This window comes from Dermacentor andersoni, chromosome 10 (genome assembly GCF_023375885.2).
Source record: "Dermacentor andersoni chromosome 10, qqDerAnde1_hic_scaffold, whole genome shotgun sequence".
NCBI lineage: Eukaryota > Metazoa > Arthropoda > Arachnida > Ixodida > Ixodidae > Dermacentor > Dermacentor andersoni.
Genome location: NC_092823.1, coordinates 47,183,915 through 47,204,544, shown reverse-complemented (window position 1 = coordinate 47,204,544; position 20,630 = coordinate 47,183,915). Strand labels below are relative to the sequence as shown.

Here is a 20,630-nt window from a genome sequence, read left to right as displayed (position 1 = left end):
CCCGTGCTGTTTGTGTTCTCTCCCTCTGTCCCCGTCTTTATTTGCGGTCAATATGATATGCAGCCGCTTTACTTCCTTAGTGGATATATCTAGCTAGACATTTTCCTAACAGGAAGGAATGCTAAGTTTACTTATTTCAAACCATGTTTCCTATTTAAGCATTGGTTCTCACAAAACACAGCTGAGTTCTGGTTAACAATTATTTACGCAAAATAAATAACTGTTGGAAATTTTAAGGGACCATGTTTAGGATAATGAAATTTCCTTTTGTTTCGCTTATATCACTTCGTTTCTTTATTCTTAATTTCGCAAACTGGTAGAGAAGATTGCGCAAAACATATTTATATATCCTAGTAAAGACTTCGCTAAGCAATTTAACCAATATTGTGGGACATTTTGAGAACTTGCATTCCGTGTCAATGACGATCACGGCAACCAGTACACACAAAATTGAACGTACGCAGCCCTTCCGAAATCCTAAACATCCTCGGTGCGATGAAAAATAGCTGGACGGTTGCTTTAGGTGGTATCAGCGGCTGCCTATTAAAGCAGTCTTTGATCGTGTCAGTGAGATATTTGGTGACGAATTAAATTTGGCATTGTCTGCAAAAGCATTTCTTAAGAACGTACGTGATGATTGTATGAGTTGTCTTACATGAGGATGGTTCCTTTATATATAACAGTGACCGGAACTACAACTATACCTCTGTATCTACACTTTGAAGCTTTAGAAACGTTGCTGAGAAAGATGTTAGTTTCAGATTAAAAAATTACCGCCGCAAGCAGGCTTTGTTATGAAGACGTCAATGCGGGTTCCAAAAGAGTCACAGTCCCGCGCAGTACACGCAGCACAGTCACAGCGTAAGCTGGCGAAGCAGATCCATAGGAGCTCCATTTTCGCGCCACGCACTACCGGGTATTCGCGGCAAAGTCTCGTCACGTCGTTTTAAGGAGCAGTATGCGAACTGCACCGCCGGCGTCGACGGCCAGCTGCAGTTTGCGTGATGGCTTGTCCTGCTCTCCGCAAGGCTGTCTGCTGAGCCCAATGTTTCCTGGTTGCCGCCGTTCGCGTAGCTCCACGATTGGCCTCTTCAGCAGCGGTTTGTACCGTGCGAGGAGGCGCCATAAATTGTACCGAAGAGTAAACACGGGTATTCAGACTACGCGGCGCAATTCTCCCATCCGTTGACGCGTGGCATGGTACGTTGCTGTTTATGATGATTATGATGATGATGATGATGATGATGATGATGATGATGAAGAATTGGAATTATCCCCTTCGAAACGAGGCGGTGACAGATAGCCGCCTAGCCTGCTTGAATTAACCAGGTTCAGCCACGCGCAGCATGCAACTGCTGCATGTAACTGCCACATGTGAATGCTACGTGGAGGGACGCCTGGTGGACTATAACGTAACTGCAATGCAAAGCGAATGCGTATCAACGCTAGTGGTGCGCATGTCACATCACGTGTCAAATGGCACGCTACGATGTTAACGGCAATGATTTAATGGCATTCCTGGGGAAACGGAACGATGAAATACATTCGCTTAACCTTCTTTAATTATTCAGGTATGCCATACACACTTTTCATCACTATAATATTTATGCATCACCATAATACTCTTCTTCCTCAACACTTCCCTGTCTACCTTTACCGCTATCTATGCAACTACTACATGACGTGCCTCCTGGTGTAATAACTGCAATGCCAAAGGCGCGCATATAGGCGCTACGCGGCACGCATCTCAGATCGCATGGCACCTCGCACGATAAGATGGTAATGACGATGCATATTTATTGACATCCCCTTTGAAACGCGGCGGTGACATAGTTCCTAGCCAGTTTGATTTATTCAAAGAAATACTATATTTTTTAGCATTTCTGTATACATATCCTTAAGTTCCTTTTTCTTCCTTGAACATTCTTAGCCCGCCTTCTACCGCTACCTGTGCACCTGCTACATGGCATTCTACCTGGTGTAATAATATGCAACTTGAATTCAAAATCTGCGCGCATTGACTCTACACGGCGCACATATGACATCGCATGTCTCCTCGCGCGCTATCACACGATTACGGGGCATTTTTCCGCGGAATGCTAGCAAGCGCTGGCGTGGCTTAGATGACCAAAGCGATCCTTGGGGCTTTCTCTAGGAATTAGTTGACACATTTCTTTCCTTGAAAGTTACGTTCAACCTAGAGTACATGTTCAGTGCGAGTCAAAAAGTAACTTCTGCGGCACTTGTGGACTCAATTTTTTCAGATGCTTTGTATCGCGCACCTTATTTAAGCTGACTTTATGAGGATGTACTTAAGGGGGTCCTAAAAACTGGCGTTCCTCCTAATGTAAAAATCTCTTTCTTGAAATCATACCCGGAAGCACTCCCTTTTAAACTTTGACATTGACATTACTCCATATTCAATTAGGTTTCTACCGTTCAAGAATATGAGCACCTTCATGGCTCTTGGTTTATACAGATCATGGAGATGTGGACTGTGTAATCGCCATGCTGAAAGCCCGCGATCTACAAAATCCTTCATTCGTGCTGCTTGCTGCTTATGTGAAAAATGTGTACGATGCGCAGCAACTTCCGCGAGACCGGTAGAACTCGTTGGACGCATTTGTGTCTTTGCACGGTTTTTGAGTTTGTAGCTGTGCCCACTCTGTAATATATCTTCAGTTTTGTTTTCCATGTAATAAAGAAAAAAAGCTCTGGCGTGGCTTAGTGGTAGTGTAGCTCACTCCCACGCAGCGGGCCCGGGTTCATTCTTGGCGGCTGATGGGTATTTTTTTTCGCATTCCCCGGCGAAAGCAGCTACGGACACCGGCCACCGGCGGCTGCGGCGGTAGACACAGTCGCCAACCGAAACAGCTATCAGAAGGAGCCCATAACAGCTTACGCGGTAAAATGTAAGGCAGCTCATAGAGCATGGATTATTACAGAAGTGTAGCACCTTAATATGGAAAATTGTTATGTCTAGCATAGAGATTTTCTTCGGCTTTAAAAAAGCATTCGATTGTATCAAACTTTATGTTCAGTTTCCTAAGTTACCGTAGTAGGCAGTAAGGACCACGCCGTTCAGACTCTTTCAAAACTATTTTTCCAACCCAAGTAGTTTTCCCTCATTAATGATGTGAAGTTCAACCAAATGTTTGACGAATAAGGCGTAACGCAAATGATCTTTTTGCATCTATTTTGTTTCATTTCTCTGCCAATATTGTTGTTTTATATCAAGAATGTATACCGATAGCCGTCGCAGACGCAAGATCGGTAGTCTAACGCAGGCGCAATAGGGAGATGATGGGATTGGCTACCACCGGCAGAAAGTAACATTTTCGATCACATTCCTTTTCAATTTCTTGATTGTTTTTTAGATACCATTTCAACCACAGCTAAATTCCACGATGCTTTCTTTCGCCTCATTGTCTATAGGAGTTATACCGTTATGATTAACAAAAATTGAGCCCCTCGGTTTCCTTTTTTCTTCTGGTTCATTTATGGCGAGAGTCTTGAATCTAGCAGCCTTGATGCCATAGGGCCGCATACAAGGGTAATTTTGCCATGAGCCTGTTCTAATAAGTTCACGTGTTACGTGGTGCCATGTAGCAAAACAGGACGTTCCACATCCGCCAGCCATCGCTTTCTATGGCACTGACTAACACGCCCAGGGCTAGGTCTAGCGAACCTAAATGCCCAAATTAGTGGACACATTTATAGCCGTCGCCATAGCACAATTGGTAGCACAATTTCGCTCATCATTTTCTACATTCAATTCCCGCCACAGCTAAATTCTCCAATGCTTTCCTTGGCTCCGTTGCGTAGCCTGGTTCAGACATTTGTCCCATCGCAGCACTAAATTAAAGATGCCGCTGTGGTGGCCTTCGTCCGGCTGACTGTGGAACTCATCGTCAGGCAAGTCTTTACGGCCTTTTGTGAGCTGGCAACACCCCCACCTCGCACCTATCAAAGCGAGTCACCTTTGCCCATACGTGGACTGCAAAGCCCTGTGGATTTCGATAAGCCTTCGTCCCTTGCTCCACAGAAAACGAATCACACTTCGTTGCTTGTATGCAGTGGAGGTGTCCAGCATAACCACTATCTTCAACAACTGACAGTGGTGCCATGCCGCGGAGCTACCGACAGATAAGGCCAGGCAAGTGTAAGAATGGTCCACCACTGTGAAAGGATATGTTTACTTCGCATTTACAGCAGTATTTTGGATAAAAAATAGAGGCAAATGGTTTCTCATGTTCCCTGGTAGGTTCAGTGCAAGACAGTTTAAATGGAAGTCTTTAACATAAGACGCATATTCCGCCTTTCATTGAACTACATACTTACTTTTAAAAAATTAGCTTGACTTAGGCAAAAGAGACGTTACGATTAGGCAAACTAGCGTAGGCTTACGGTATCGGTAATATCAACAGAATTAGATGCTTCACAATTAACTATTGATGAGTATTGTTTGATTCTTTGAAGACTTAACTGACCCAGAGGTGTTGAAATCGGACAAGAAAACTGATGTATCTAAAGCGGAAGAATCGTGACACAACAGATACAGTGATATACAAAGTGCCACAATTGATAAAATGTACATGAAATATTTGAATCCTCTAGGAAAAAGTGGGAGATTAAGCACTGTATCTTGAAGGACGCCGAAGCCTATGGATATATGGGATGAGTCATTGTAGTTAACTATCGGATATTTAGTGTTTCCGTGCAACGCAAACCAATTGGAAGCCAGATGCAAGCCATTTGAGCACAGTATCCTGAGTCGGAAGCTTAAGAAGTTTGAAAAGCAAGAGTTTGTTTCAAGCAGTGCCGGAAGCTTTAGCGCAGTGAATTAAAACAGTATAGCAAACACAACCAGCATCCTGAGAGAAACAAATCATTCGTAAAAGGTAGTAGCTGGTGTAGAAAAGGAATGGTTATTTTCGAGAAACCTCCACACAGGACTGTAAATTACGCATTCGGTATTTTGTTTTCTGTAGTGGATGCGACTAAGATCGACCTGCTGCTGACGGAGCTGCGACGGTGAGCGCACTTGTACACTAGCACCACCTTTGCCATCTACCATAGCCCGGCACCACTCACCTCCGCACTGAAAGAGCTAAAATATATGTCGAGTTTACTGAAGGTTAATCGGAATTCGGTTAGGCATACTTTATGGGCTTCTCGTTTGTTTAGCTCAGAGATGAGAAGTCCTGTCAGAGTACTTTCTGGAGGCACCGTACCCAATGACCTCGCGGAGCCTAGTGAGCAATAGCGCGCAACATCGCATGAGCGAAGTCAGCAGATAGTTTAAAACTGATTGCCAGTATGGTATTTTTACTACGTCGGATTCAGAAACAGCGTCCCTTGCTTCGGCACCTGTAACTGTAGAAAGATATTGACTCTAAGTGATGCATTTTCTTTAACGTTTATATTTTGTGAGCCAGCACGTACGAAAATTATTGGAATAATTTTCCACAGAATGTCCATTCCAACTATATATCTGCATTTTTACCACAAATTGCTGCTAGCTTCTCCTATAATAAATCAATCAAATAAATCATACTTGACATTATTGGCATAATTGTCACAGCCTAGTATGAGACGGGAAAGCCGGTGTCGAGGCCGTCTAAAAGCACTTTATCAGAGCAGTCAACGCAACGTCATTGTCGTCTCTGTTTCTCTACCCGCGCGCTACTTCAGCGTCGGCTTCATCGCCTGGCACATAACCGCGGCGACCATATAGGATGCGGCATTTTCCCCTCCTTTGGAAAAAGAAGGCATCGTCCCCGTGCACCAACCTCCCAAGGCTGTGCGCAGACGGTGCAAAGTTGAGGTCATGAGGAAAAGTATGGCTTCATACAAAGCACTTGCACAACCTCGGGCAGATGCCGTCGGCGTTTGGAGCAGTTATGACGGTCGTGGACAACTTCATAATTCATATCGCTGATGCGGCATAGAAATGTGTACGGGCCGAAGTATCTTCGCAGAAATTTCTCAGACAGCCCCCGGCGACGAATTGGAGTCCAGACCCACACCTGGTCACCGACGTTGTATGGGGGGGGGGGGGGTCTGTGTCGAAGACTGTAGTGCCGGGCATCGGATTCCTTTTGTTCTTGGATTCGCAAACGTGCAAGCTGCCTGGCTTCCTGTGCGCGTTACGTAAACTCCTCGCCACCAGTCTCGTCGTCACCGCACTCGTCTGGCAGCATTGCGTCCAACGTTGTTGTCACTTCTCGGTGGTAAACGAGGTTGAAACGTGTCACGCGTGTTGTCTCTTGGCGGGCCGTGTTATACTCAAATGTAACATATAGTAAACTCTCGTCCCAGTTTTTGTGGTCGACAGTCGACGTCGATGTACATACTCATCATGTCTGCCATAGTAGTATCCAAACGTTCTGTTAGCCCATTGGTTTCGGGATGATAAGCCGTGGTCTTTCGGTGAGTTGTACCACTTAGTCGCAAAACGGTATGCCGAAGCGCAGCCATGAACGTGGTCACTGTCGTCGGTGGGTTCCTCACGAGTCCGGCAAACAGTTCCTCCACTCCGCGCATGAGATAGCGCTACTTCTTTTATTCGGCCATCTCAGGGTCGGCTATGCGGAAAAGGGGTGCCATGTCTTCTGCAAACATGGCAACGCTCTCGTTTGGTTTTTGAATACGGGATGGCGCGTTGTCTTTTCTGTCGCAACTAGTCAATGTGTCTAGCGGCTGGATGCGGAAGGCATCTCATGTGGTCAAACTTCTCTTCCGGATCACAAACCACGTTTGCGCACTGTCTTGAAGCGCAAAATAGACATTAGCCAGCTTGTGCTGGGAGCCCCAATCATTGTAACTGGAGGCACGCTCAAATTGGTCTAGCCAATTTTGGACATCTCCGAAAGCGTCACCATGGAAACCCCCCGCAGGGGCGTCTGCGTCAGCAGGCATTTGGTGTGTTGCGACACCACGTACCCGAGCACACGAGGGTTGGACCCTCACGTGCGTAGCCGTGCTGGGCTTAGCCGTGTCCGGGGAAAAGGGGATCCTGGGAGTTGAGCTGATGCTGGGTGTTTGGACCTTTAAGGCCCCCCGGCGGAGGCAACACACCCCTGTGGCCTCTGCTTCACATAGACGGCACCCCCGGACTGACCCAGCCGGGCAAATCGGTAGTTGCCTTTTCCTGTCTCTCTCTCCCTCTAGTCTTCGTCTTTCTCTCACTTTTCCTCTTTCCTGTCTTCTCCTAGCTTCTTTTTACTTCCAATTTTTCCAGGCAGCAAGGGTTAACCTAGTGATAATAACCAACCTAGGTTATATCATATTTGGTTACAGTAGTAATGTACAGCTGGCGTTTGCAGGCTGTGTTTCACAGGTCCTGCAACGTCCCCTTGTAGGACTCCATGGTGGGTGGCTGGCGTTACTGCCGAAATTACAACGTCTTATGGCTTCTTCTTTCCCCCCATTACCTGATCGCTCCCTCAAGAGGGGGCGCACCGATGATGTCTTCGAATTTTTTGCCCGTCAAAAACAAACCTTTACTCGTTTCCATGTAGTGCACTCCGAAACACCACACAAACCCGTGCGAACAATCTCACCATTCCTCGTCTCTTACCCAAGTTTTTGGTACAGGTTATAAAGCATCCAGGATGGCAAGCGGCGATCTCCTCTTGGAGCTCCGCAACCAGAAACAATAGGAAAAGCTACCCAATCTAGTTTCATTTGGTGACGCCAAAGTAACAGTAGCTCCTCATCGTACCATGAATACCACCCGTGGCATAGTCTCCGATGATGACCTCTTGGAGCTGACTGAGGCTGAGCTCCTGGAGGGCACCAGTGAGCAGACCGTCATAAACGTTATGCGAATTAAGACGAGCGTGATATTAAGGAAATACAGACCAAACACCTAATACTCACCTTCAATTCAAGCGTCCTGCCCGAGTCAATCGAGGCCGGGTACATCAAGCTCCGTGTAAGACCGTATGTGCCAAATCCCCTGAGATGTTTCAAATGCCAACGTTTTGGCCACAGCTCGCAGAGCTGCCGAGGCCACCAAACATGTGCAAAATGCAGTGCCCATGAACACACGTCAGAAGCTTGCGAGAACACTTTGCATTGTGTAAACTGTGATGGAGAGCACGCCGCGTACTCATGGTCGTGCCCGTCTTGGAAAAAAGAAAAAGAAATTGTCACGATCAAAGTGAAAGAAAATATATCGTTCAAGGAGGCACGTAGGCGGGTGGAATACCTGCCTAAGAACACATTTGCCGAAGTGGCGCGTCAGGGGGCAGCGCCACAACGGTCTCCGGCGGCTGACCGTCCCACACCCAGTGAGGCGGCAGTGACGCCATCCCACCCCCCCCCGGCGGCTGCAGCTAGCGCTGCTACGCCAACGCTGCAGAAGGCGCCATCTACCTCCGGGCAGGTGACCTCAAAGGCCTCTTCCAACGTGCCGAGGCCTTCACGCCAAACAAAGCGCTCGGAAGAGCGCGTGTCCAGCGCTTCGCAAGAGGCAATGGACACACCCACCAGCAAGACGGCGCCACCAGCGCCTAAGGAGCGGTGAGGAACTCTCGATCGCTCCAAAAGAGAAAAAACTCCCGTCACGGCGCCTGAAAAAGGCCCGTGAGCTAATCCTCGTGTCTTAAACACGTAGCACTAAACACAAATAGCATAATGGACACAAAAATGCTACAGTGGAATGTACAAGGACTTCTAGATAACCTCGATGACATTAGAGAACTACTGCACAAAGACAATCCCAAGTTGCTGTGTGTTCAGGAAACACATATGAAACGTACAAACACAGACTTTCTTCGCAATTACTTCATCTTCCGAAGAGACCACGATGAGGGTAACGCCTCTGGCGGAGTAGCTATAATAGCGGACAAGTCTGTAGCTTGCCGACACGTCGCCCTTCAGACGACCCTTGAGGCAGTGGCAGTTCGGGCCATTCTCTTTAATAAATTAATCCGTGTCTGTTCTATTTATATTCCCCCGAACCATCATCTCAAAAAAACAGACTTTTACAACCTTATTATCCAACTTCCCGAACCTTACATACTTGTGGGAGATTTTAATGCTCACCACACGATGTGGGGAGACTCACGATGCGACGCGAGAGGTCGGTTAGTAGAAAACTTCTTAGTAAATACGGGAACATGCCTCTTCAATAAAAACGAACCAACCTATTATAATATGTATCACCATTCTCACTCTTCCATAGACCTATCTATCGGCTCCGCAGATCTTTTCCCTTACGTAGAGTGGAGTGTTATTAAAAATCCATACGGAAGTGACCATTTTCCAATACTTTTAAACTTAATTGAAGAACATCAATGCATATACGCCTATATACGCCTCGGTGGAAGCTGGCTTCTGCCGACTGGGAGCATTTTAAGGAATCGACCTACCTATCACGAGATTTTATCACCGATTTTATTATTGACGACGCGGTAGCGTATTTTACCGCTTTTATCATCGAGGCAGCGAATAACTTCATCCCACAATCAAGGGGTACCTCATCCAAAAGACGAGTTCCATGGTGGAATGAGGGATGCAAGGAGGCGCGGAAAAAACAAAATAAAGCGTGGGGCATACTGCGCCGATACCCAACTGCAGAAAATCTGATGGAATTTAAAAACATTAAATCGCAGGGAAGGCGGACGCGAAGGCAGGCAAAGAAGACAAACTGGGAGAGATTCTTCTCCGGCATTAACTCCTACACACAGGAGGCAAAAGTATGGAACGGGCTGAGGACACTAAAGGGAACACAATTTCAGCCATTGCCCCTTGTTGATAAAGAACGAAACAAGTTGGAAGACCAGGCTGATGCTCTTGGTGAACACTTCGAGCGCGTGTCTAGCTCCACTCAGTATTCGGAGAACTTTCTTAAGCATAAAGCAATAGAAGAACTTAAGCCACTGAATCGGAAATCCATCCCAAACGATCCTTACAATCGTCCTTTTACGATTGCGGAACTTAAACCTTCCTTGTCAGTATGTCGGAGCTCTGCACCGGGCCCCGATAGAATCATGTATGATATGCTTAAACACCTACACTCCGACACACAAATCACGCTACTTACACTTCTCATTACCATCTGGGCTGCTGGTTATCTGCCATCAAAGTGAAAGGAGGCTATTGTGATCCTTGTTTTGAAGCATGGTACAGACAATTCATTGCTCACTAGCTAGCGCTTACAAGCTGCCTCTGTAAGCTTTTTGAAAAAATGATCAATCGCCGTCTCATACATCTCCTAGAGTCCAGTAAAATGCTTGACCCATTTCAATGTGGTTATCGGGAAGGGCGATCTACAACTGACCATCTCGTGCGCATCGAAGCGAGCATTCGCGATGCCTTCGTGCACAAACAATCTTTTCTATCTGTGTTTCTGGATATGAAAAAAGCGTACGACACAACCTAGCGGTACGGTATCCTGCGCGACCTTTCGGCGCTGGGCATCCGCGGCAATGTGTTAACTATTATAGAGAGCTACCTAGAGAACCGTACATTTCGGGTGAAAATAGGTCCTGCACTGTCGCGTACATTCATACAGGAACCTGGGGTATGCCAGGGTAGCGTACTCAGCTGCACGCTCTTTGTCGTAAAGATGAACACGCTTAGGGCATCATTACCACCAGCTATATTTTATTCCGTCTACGTAGACGATATACAAATAGGTTTCAAATCCTGCAACATCACAGTCTGCGAGAGACAGGTACAGCAGGCCCTAAACAAGGTGTCCACGTGGGCAGACCAAAATGGACTTAAAATCAACCCCCACAAAATTTCCGGTGTTCTCTTCACAAGAAAGAGAGGCCTGGTCCCAGACCCTTTTCTAGAACTTGGCGGACAACAAATTCCTTTTAACAAAGAACACAAATTTGTAGGTGTTATACTTGACTCCAAGCTTACATTCATTTCCCACATAAAATGTCTAAAAACTAGATGTCTAAAAACAATGAACCTACTTAAAATCCTATCCCACACAACATGGGGTAGTGACAGGAAGTGTTTACTGAATCTTTACAGGAGCCTAGTTCGATCAAGATTAGATTATGGTGCCGTAGTTTATCACTCTGCCGCCCCGAGCGCGCTGAAGATATTAGACCCTGTTCACCATCTGGGAATCCGCCTGGCCACTGGCGCATTTAGAACAAGCCCTGTTGAAAGTTTGTATGTCGAGTCCGATGAGTGGTCACTCCATTTTCGGAGAACATACATAAGCTTTAACTATTTTCTGAAAGTGCGCTCTAATAAGGAACATCCGTGTTTCACAACCATTTACGACTTGACGTGTGAAACACTTTTTCGTAATAGACCCTCTATGAGATTACCTTTCTCACTGCATGTAAAAGAACTTGGTGAAGAAATGGACGTCCCGTTTCTCGAACATCGCCTAATGCCTGCAGTTAAGCTATTACCGCCCTGGCAGTGGCAGGTGATAGAATGTGACGTATCCTTTGTAAAGGTCACAAAGCACGCTCCTGAGCTTGAAATTGCCAAGCATTTCCGTGAGCTTCAATTGAAGTACTCCTGCTCCGAGTTTTACACAGATGCATCAAAATCACATGCTGGAGTATCCTACGCTGCTGTTGGTCCCTCTTTTACTGAATCTGACGTGTTGAACCCTATAACGAGTATCTTCACTGCAGAAGTCTACGCAGTAAAACATATAAAGAAACTTAAACTCGACAAAGCCATCATATTCACAGACTCGTTAAGTCTTGTAAAAGCACTCATTTCTTTTCAAAACCATACGAATCCTGTCTTCAATGAACTCTACTCACTCTTATATAACATGTGCCTATCACATAGGCATGTAGTTATATGCTGGGTTCCTGGCCATAGAGGAATCGAGGGAAATGTGCTTGTCGACGAGATCGCCAAGTCAATAGCATCGCAAGGCATTCGTTCTGCTGCTGTCCCTGCCACAGACATGAAGCCTTTCCTAAGAAACAAACTCCGACGCCACTGGCAACGCGTGTGGGACGCAGAAACAAGTAATAAGCTTCACCTATAATTAAGCTGAAGTTAGGTTCCTGGCACCCAACTACGAAAATACGAAGAAACGATGTCCTATACACTAGACTGAGAATAGGACACACATTTGGCACTCACAACTTTCTCTTAACCGGTAACGAGCCTCCAACCTGTGGTAGATGTGGCGACCGGTTGACCGTCCTCCATGTCTTCCTGGAGTGCCGGGAAGCCGAAAGAGACAGGAGAAAACATTTTCCTTTTGCATACAGTCATTGTATTCCCCTGCATCCAGCTATGTTCCTTGGTGACGAACCGCTTTTTAAGACCAAAGCCGTCCTCGCCTTTTTGAAAGATGTTGTGCTCCATGTCACAAGCCCATTAATTTCGTAGCGCATCCTCTTTCCAGAGGATGCTGCTACGATAGTTTTCTTTGTAAAGCACATGCCTCTAAGCCCTTGGCTTTCAAGGGCTCTGGTGAGGCAGTAGTGCTCTAGACAAATTTAGCACCTCACAGACTTTATATATTGCATCATTCTTTCTTTATGCATTCTAATCTTCATAGCACACGTCAATAATCATTCTCATAATTTTACAACACGTAGATTTTATGGAATATATATAAACTCTTTTAGACCTTTTACAGCCACGTCACACTAAGTTCACAGAACACATCAGTCCACTGCGAACTCATTAACACTAGCATGGCGCTCTTTGGCCACACCTGGCCCTTGCGCCATTAAACATCATATATTCATTCATTTCGCTATGCAAACTTTCTGCTATCTTAGGGTTCTGCAGCGTCACCGGCGATGGAGTTGCAGTGGCCATGGCGAAAGTCGGTATACGCGTTCCTGCAGGGTCCCGCAAAAGGTTGAATTCGGCCGTCAGGCCTAGCAGGCGGCGACTGTACCGGTTAACAGGAGTTTCGACGAACGAAGGTGATTTCGCGTTCGATGTATGGCTCCGCGAAGGGGTACCGAGCATGAGGCAATCCTACCCCCCACCCCCACCAGTGTCACAGCATAGAAGGAGACGGGAAAGATGTGGCAATATTATTTATTTCACGTAAGTTGCGAAAATTTGTGTTTACCATCGCATTCCAGCAGGATGGTCTGCTGCACATAGCGCATAGGTGCGAGACTCCTGAATTTAAACTTGCGTAAATTGATTAGCTTTTTTTTCTAGGCGCAGAAAAGCATTGTCATCGAAACGCATTGTTCAGGTACAAGACTGTTATTAACGCTGTTTACGATTTGTTCAGGTACAAAACTGTCATTAATGCTACTTGAGAGTATTCAAGCAGAGAATGTGACTTCGTACTTGAATTCACTGAATGAAAATTGCAGCAGCGGTATACGTATGGGTACTCAGATAATGAGCATTCAATTACTCCTTAAGTGGTGTGTTATGTTGCCAATACTTGCCAATACATTCAGATAGGAGCTACAAGAGAGTTTTCTGTATTTTATTGGGATATTATGAAAACTGAGTGCTTCAGAAAACGTGACAAAAATCGTATAAAAGAATGAACAGCGCAACACATAACGAGCAAGTAAAGAGCACAGGATAGAACGCTGATTAGCACTAGACAGTGCTCTGTCCTGTGAACTCTACTCGCTCGCCCGGTGTTGTGCTATTCCTGTTTTTATTCTAAAGATGAACCAACCAGCCCCATTGAACGCACTGCTGACAATATTGTACCGTAATGTGACGGGCTGCATCCCCCATCTCCTTGCCCACGTATAGGGTAGCAAACTGGACAGTCCAGTTGACATCCCCGCCTTTCTTACTCCCTTCTGTCTCCGTCTTTCTCTCAATGTTCGGCTTGTGCAATGGCAACGTTGACTGTCAAACATTTGCGCAGTGCCACTTATTAGGAGCCACCGATATGTTCGGACTTTGTTATACAGTAATCTTTCTGCAGATCCAGCCTGATATTTCTTTCAGACTGACGGATATATTGCAACATTCTATATGTAGACTGTCATTTCCAAATACTGTAAAATGTCTAGTAAAATTAATTTCAGTAATAGGCGTAGCTTTTCGCGCGAGGAACATTTTAGAGAATGTGACAGCCAGCTAAGCAGCTGTGTGTACTTTACCATTGATTGTTGTACTTAACTAAATTTCTTGACCGGAATCAAGATGCGCTGTCTTAATCTCCTAGCACTGTGGTCGCATTAGCACTGCAGTAGCACTAGCACTGATTACACTAGCACTACAGTAACGTGTCTTTTGCAGTCTGTTTCCTTCCGTGGCGCTTGCGTTCTACCAAATTTCAGTGCTCGCACATAAACGCGGCTAAAACATGTTCCCCGTCCAACTTTTGTTCTCGCAGTCTTCTCCTAATAGAAGGGAACTACATTAGGGGACTGTTCTTGGATGCGTAACTGTTTTGATTAATTAGAATAGTTCCCTAATTATTTTGGCATCGTAATTAGGGATTCAAATTTTGCAATATAGTACCCCTCCCCCACTGTCCAAACTCATTAAAAGGCTCGATAAGACTCCAAGTTCGTTGTTTTATCTTGTTTGATACCTGAAGTATTTGGTTGCGCCAGGAAGTGACCGAGCGTACGTCGAAGTCCTTGCAAGTTTTTTCATCTCGACTGCCTTTCGCCCACATGAATTTCATAATTTCTGATTTCCATATATTCAGAATATTATATTGTTGGAATGACGATTGTACTGGGCAGTAAACCAATGCATTATTTGACACTGACATGCACATATTTAGCTAAGTTTATCCAGACCGACGCTCTTTTTTCTGAAAAGTACTAGCCTGTCAAGTTCGCCTGCCCGCGCAAGGACACGGAAGGTCATGCATACATGAGGCATGATAACTGGTGCAGGTTCAGTATAGTAATACTACTTCCCAATGTGATAATGACAGCCACCGCAATCTCCGAATGTTGACGATGACATCGACATGGTGACTAAGACAATAGCAACAGTTTTGCACGACGTCTGTGGCATTAAGGGGAAGCTGAAGAGTTTTCCAGAAATAATGAGTGAAGAGCTGTATGTAATGCTTTTCAACCCTCCGATTTCGAATATCGCATCGAAATTGAGCGAAAGAAAGTGCAAACAGATTTTATTTCGACGAAAACTGCAGCAGCAGACTCGGGCAGCTCGCGCGCCTCGTGTCCACCTGTGATTGGTCGGGCGCCTCGTGACGTCAACATTGGCGTTCGTCCGGACCGGCCGCTGCCGCCACACATGAAGCACGGTGCAAGGTGGTTTCGCCAATTCGGTTCTTTATTCTATGGTTTGGCGCTGTGGTTTGGTGAGACGGTAATGGTAAATTTCGAGAGCTTGCGTTTTTCTCAGGAGTTCGGCGTTGCTCCGTACATGTATACGTAGCCGGCCTCTCCAAGAAGCAAAACATGCTGGTAGCAACCAGTACTTTCGACGCGAACGAAAGCGAAGTGTTAGCATCTCCTCGTGTTAGAAATGTTCTTTGGTGAGTACGTTTTTTGCAAAGCTGTATTCAGGGATCCAGTGAGTTCGTTTCCGGGCAAACAATTGTACTGTTATGTTCCTGCATTCCTCCTCGTGGAACGTAAGGAGGGATGTGATCGTCGGCATTTGCGCGCTGCCCCAAAGCTGTCGGCCATCTACACAGGCGGCTTACACGCGGGGAAAGTTTTCCGGCTCTTGTAGCACGTGTAGTGGCCTTCATCAGCGCGCCACCCACACGCTACTCGTAACCGGAAAGGCGGCGAATTCCGTCGGCTACGCGAGACAGCCGCTTTCTCTCTGTGCGCGAGGGGAAGCGCAGCGTCCTGGCGTGCGCCGGCTTTCAAACACATGAAAACATTACACTTGCACTGCATTATGGTAGCTGCATGTTCGCTGTTTCAAAACACACGTGCGAAAAGAAAATTAACGGCGGTTTGCGACGGAACCTGCGGCAAGGGTGGGAAATGAACATGTACTTACCGTCGGCTCAGCGTACTAACACGAAGGAGCTAGCAGTAAATCAAAATCTATGTTTGGACGAGTTCGTGTATTCTTAAGGTCTTCCAAGACCAGTTAACATCCGTCCGCCCGCATCCGTCCCGCCTTTGTGCGTTCGTTGCCCCGACCTTTTCCTGCTGCATTTAGGAAGCTTGCTAGCAGCTTGCTTGCTGCTGCTGCTCACTCATTCACGCATTATTGATAAACTCTTGTAGCAATCGTCGTCACGGAAGCGGTTAGAGCACAGCACTGTTGTTCTTGAGCGCTTGAAATTCTTTCGATTCACAGCAGCCTCCAACTCAGCTGCAAGCTTGTCTTGCGGGGAGTAATGGAGCATCGTCGCGGGCGCTGGTGTTCGTGCAGCCGCAGACTGCACAGAACGCCGGCATGATCTTCCCACCACTTCAATTAATGCTGCCCACGTCAACTACCACTCTACATACATACAAACAAAGGAATGCAAGCTCGAGCGAGGCAGATTATGATGGCACGCACGCAGGAACAAGCGCGGTCAGGCACGGTCGCGGAGACTGCGAAGGAGCGGAACACCAGTGCTGACGTCACTACACCGCGGTTTCCGGTCTCCGCTCGCATCGTCAGCGTCAGCAGCAGCGCGCTGTGCTCGACTTGGTTTGGAGCGACAGCGCAATCTTGACCGGCGATTACGTCGTTCCTAAGTGAAAAATCCCGCCCCAGATTTTACTTGCATGGTTTATAAGGTTCCCGCATCCATATATGAACGTCTTATTGAATTCGACAGACTCTTCAGCTTCCTTAAAAGCACTTCTTGCTGTGCTAGTTGGTAGCTGTTCATTATAAAATATGAAGACGCCAAATAAACAGACACACACAAGAGAAGAGAGCTTGTGCGTTAGCGATACTTCGATAACAATATATAAGGCCGAGACGAGGTTTCTTGAGCGTGTTGCGTCATGAATGTTTGATTAGATGCGTGAATGAATGTTTGCTCTGTGCGCATGTGTTGTCTGACAGTATATATGTGCCTGCGTTCTGTAAATAAAACAGTTGCGAGTAAAGGCGCCCTGTCCCGTTCTCTTCTCTTGTGTGTGTCTGTTTATTTGGCGTCTTCATATTTTATAATCTTCAGCTTCCCTTTAACACAGTGCCCTGGGCAACATAAATAGGTCCCTCCCAAGATAAACCGACATAGATGTAGCAAGCAAAGAATGCTGCGCATTATAAGAAATGCTCAATTAACAGCCACAGAGACGCAGACCGAATGGCGACGTCGCCTACTGAGCAATTTACAAAGAATGGTGCTGCACTGGGATATGAAATTTACGGTTAGTGTTGGCAAGCGAACAAATCAACAAACCAGGCGGTTTACGCATGCGCTGTTGTACATGTATTTGTTTATTTATAAAATATATTTATCTTTATTCATAAAGAAATGTTTATTTATTTATTTATTTATTTATTTATTTATTTATTTATTTATTTATTTATTTATTTATCTGTTTATTCATTTAGTCTTGCAGAGGTCGTGGCTTCGTCTCCCCCGGGCGGCAAGCTGTCTTTTCGTCGATATTCATTTTCCGCTTTCTTTTCCTAATTGTTTTCTACTTTTTAATTTCAACAACAGCTAATTGTCCTATTCGTTGCTTGGCGTCTTTGCGTGTTGGTCTTTATAGTGGTAATTAACTCAAAATAGAGCCCCCCCCCCCCCCGTTACCCCTCTCCTCGTTCATTCACAGCGAGAGTCTGCAATCTCGCAGCAGTATCGCAATTATTGGTAGGCGACGAGGTCTTATTAGCCTCGTGCCTGCTCTCCTAAGTTTGCAATTTTGCAGCAATGATCTACTTTAACCGAATAAACAACTATACTTGATGAAAAAAAGGTAATTCATGATTATTACAGAAATATATATTTACATTATATATATATATATATATATATATATATATAGAGAGAGAGAGAGAGAGAGAGAGAGAGATACGTTGCTTTCTCCGCTGGATTGTCCCTACTTCCTCTTTACGGTTATTGTGAAATTCCTCGGAACTGCTGTCTATTTGGAGGTTATTGGTTGCGTTGCGCTTTCGGTAGTGATTAAACTTTCAAAAAAAAGAAACATATTGACATCAGAGCTCACAAAATTTGCATATTTAACTCATTAGTGGCATTGATTCACGTCATTATGAGTGCACGCACTCAAAGCCAACATGCAGCAGTGCCCAGATGAAAATCCTATATTCTGAACAGATGAATATGGCCTATAACAGGAAAAAAAAGACACGCCACGCCTTACCAAGAAACCAGAGCCGTCACCTTTTTTCTCTAGCTTATTCATGTGCGTCATTCTACTTCCGAGCACCCACGAGGCTTCCGCATGCACGGCCTCGCTCGTAAATTACACTCGTCGTGTTTCATTGTACTTGGAAGGGGAGCTCGACGAACTCAGGCGTTCGCAGTAGATCGCTGTGTATTCGCACTTGGCACCTGTATCGCACGTGATGGAGATGGCGAACGTGACTTATTGAACAGCGGCAGTTTCGGGTCGGCCTTTTCTCCCCTGTCAGGCGCTTCATACGAGCCGCCAGCAGGAAGAAAAGCTCGATCTGGAAGTAGCGTCTCTACAGTGCGAAAATAGAAACAATTGTACTTGGATAGCCAACATTTTTTGACAACCCGCTTATCCTTCGTGATGTTGCAAACAAATCCTACACGTTTATGCGTTCTACGGGATAGACCAGCATAGCTTTAGGCCAGCGTACCAGTTTTGAAGGCTGTGTGCCGAAAAATAAGTGGTAGCATCGGAGAGGTCCTTTGGGACGAAGACATGCTGAATGTCTTCGTTTTCACAGCCTTCGGCTGCGTCTTTCAAAAGGTAAGATGGTAAGTTTCCATTGAACATGCCCCCCCCCTTTCCACTTAGAAAAAATTGATCATCGCTATCCCAAATCCAGACGTGGCCAATATCACAAACTGCTGCCTGCAGGTATTGAGATATGCTGCACATGAAGCTTTAGGAAACTATATTCTTCAATCAGGTGCATGGAGCTTCCGAGGTAAAAATTTGAGGCAAGTATAATAGACGTGAATATGAATCTTACTAGGAATGCAAAATCGTCCTATAGTGTCCTTGAATTTGTATGTGTATGTACACATACATGACACCCCACAAACAGTAACGTCCATACCTTCTGAACATACTAGCCTAAAGTTGGACTCAGAAAAGCGAGGCTCCCTGTGTATGTTTATGTCCGTTCTAACTGAAGTTTTGTGCAAACTAATTGTTCTTCCTTGACACGAAGACGTTGGTATTAGTTGAAAGAGTTGCTGCCCAGTACGAGTGAACCTCTTGCCATCTAATTACCTTGTGACTGAGATGGAAGTGTTAGACGCCTATTTATGTCTATTCATGCAATCAATTTGACCGCGTTTGATATATGGTAATCTGTACAAGATGAATGAGTTTCATAAAAGCGCCTATAGAATATATATTACCTATTGAAATTTTGAAAGCTTTTCTTGAAGCGTCTTCAACCTTAAGTGGCGGCAGCCAATAAATTAAAAGTTTGGTCGTCTTTTAAAACGTAAATGCACGCTCCGATCTAATTAGCTTTTACTAATTACGTAACTAAAACATGCACGAATAATGTTGTCAGAGCAGCCTGCAGTCGCTATAGCACGTCGAGTTGGGAAGATCGTGTTGAATGACCGTTAGGTTCCGAGGAGTTTTGCACGACGAATAAGGGCCAAATAAAATCTGTGCTGCGCTGGCTGGTAAACTGAAATGTCTACTTTCGTGAAACGCATGACTGGCTAATTGGCTGCAATGATGCCAATGTAGATATGAGCTTAAGAAGAAATAAAGCAAGCCTTTCAGCATTTTTTATTTGCAAATCGTGGTGTTATGCAGGCAAGCTTGTGAAGCACCGATCATGTTGCTGAATCACATTCTATGCTAACATTATAGCACAGAAGATATCCTCCGATAGCATCCTGAAATAGGTGATGGGATGACTTGCCATTCTAGTTTCGAGCAAAGTATCAACTGTGGCAGGATTTATGACCCTAGAACGTCGATTGTTCTAGCCCGGATTATGGGTGTGCATAACAGCACAGCAGATTTTACCATTCATGCGGTACCCAAATTGTCGATCGAACAGCGAACGCCTAATTGTTTACGATAAAAAAAAAACATTACGGGTATTGTCTATTTGCGATTGCTTTTGTGGCCTCTGTCCATTTTATACCGAAATGTTTGTGTGATCGCTCGCAAATACAGAACTTTGTTTTGACGCAAAATAGCAAGTCATGTGCCAATAACTGCCCCTTACTTGACCCCTAAATAATTAAAGAATCATTGATGAATGGTCCGCAAAACTTTCGTCGCATTCACCTACGCCAGATAAACACAAGTGTATTGCGTTGTTATAAATGGTGAACTTCGATTGAAGAATTTGGCCATTTGTACAAGCGTGACCAAACAGTATAAAGTTTTCATGACGACAATCCGTCATAACATGAATACATAAAAAGAATGACAACCTTTATCGTGCAAGGAAGAGCGCAATATCACGCTCTTTGTTGATGAGCAGACGGTTCAGAGCACTGGTATACTTGCGAAATAATTTCAAGAGGCTGAACGCCATTGTTGTGGATCTTATCGCACAGTTGCGGTGCGTCAGACGCCGTAGCCAATAACTAAACTATGGTAAATATACACCTTGACCAATGTGAGTATTTCTTTCAT

At 45.4% G+C, this 20,630-nt stretch overlaps 1 protein-coding gene across 3 annotated transcripts in view; it reads left to right on the top strand.

Annotated features, from left to right (window-relative positions):
• The first annotated feature begins 18,436 nt into the window (after window positions 1-18,436).
• Window positions 18,437-20,630, top strand: part of LOC126543149 (serine protease 29-like) — a 29,518-nt gene continuing 27,324 nt past the window's right edge. For 2 of the 3 annotated variants that reach the window (XM_055062291.2, XM_050190286.3), the window contains exon 1: window positions 18,437-18,758. In XM_055062291.2, coding sequence (XP_054918266.1) covers window positions 18,711-18,758 — 48 coding nt within the window. In that variant the 5' untranslated portion in view covers window positions 18,437-18,710. Of the gene's footprint in view, window positions 18,767-20,630 lie in introns of all 3 variants that reach the window. The other variant, XM_055062290.2, reaches the window with a different exon arrangement.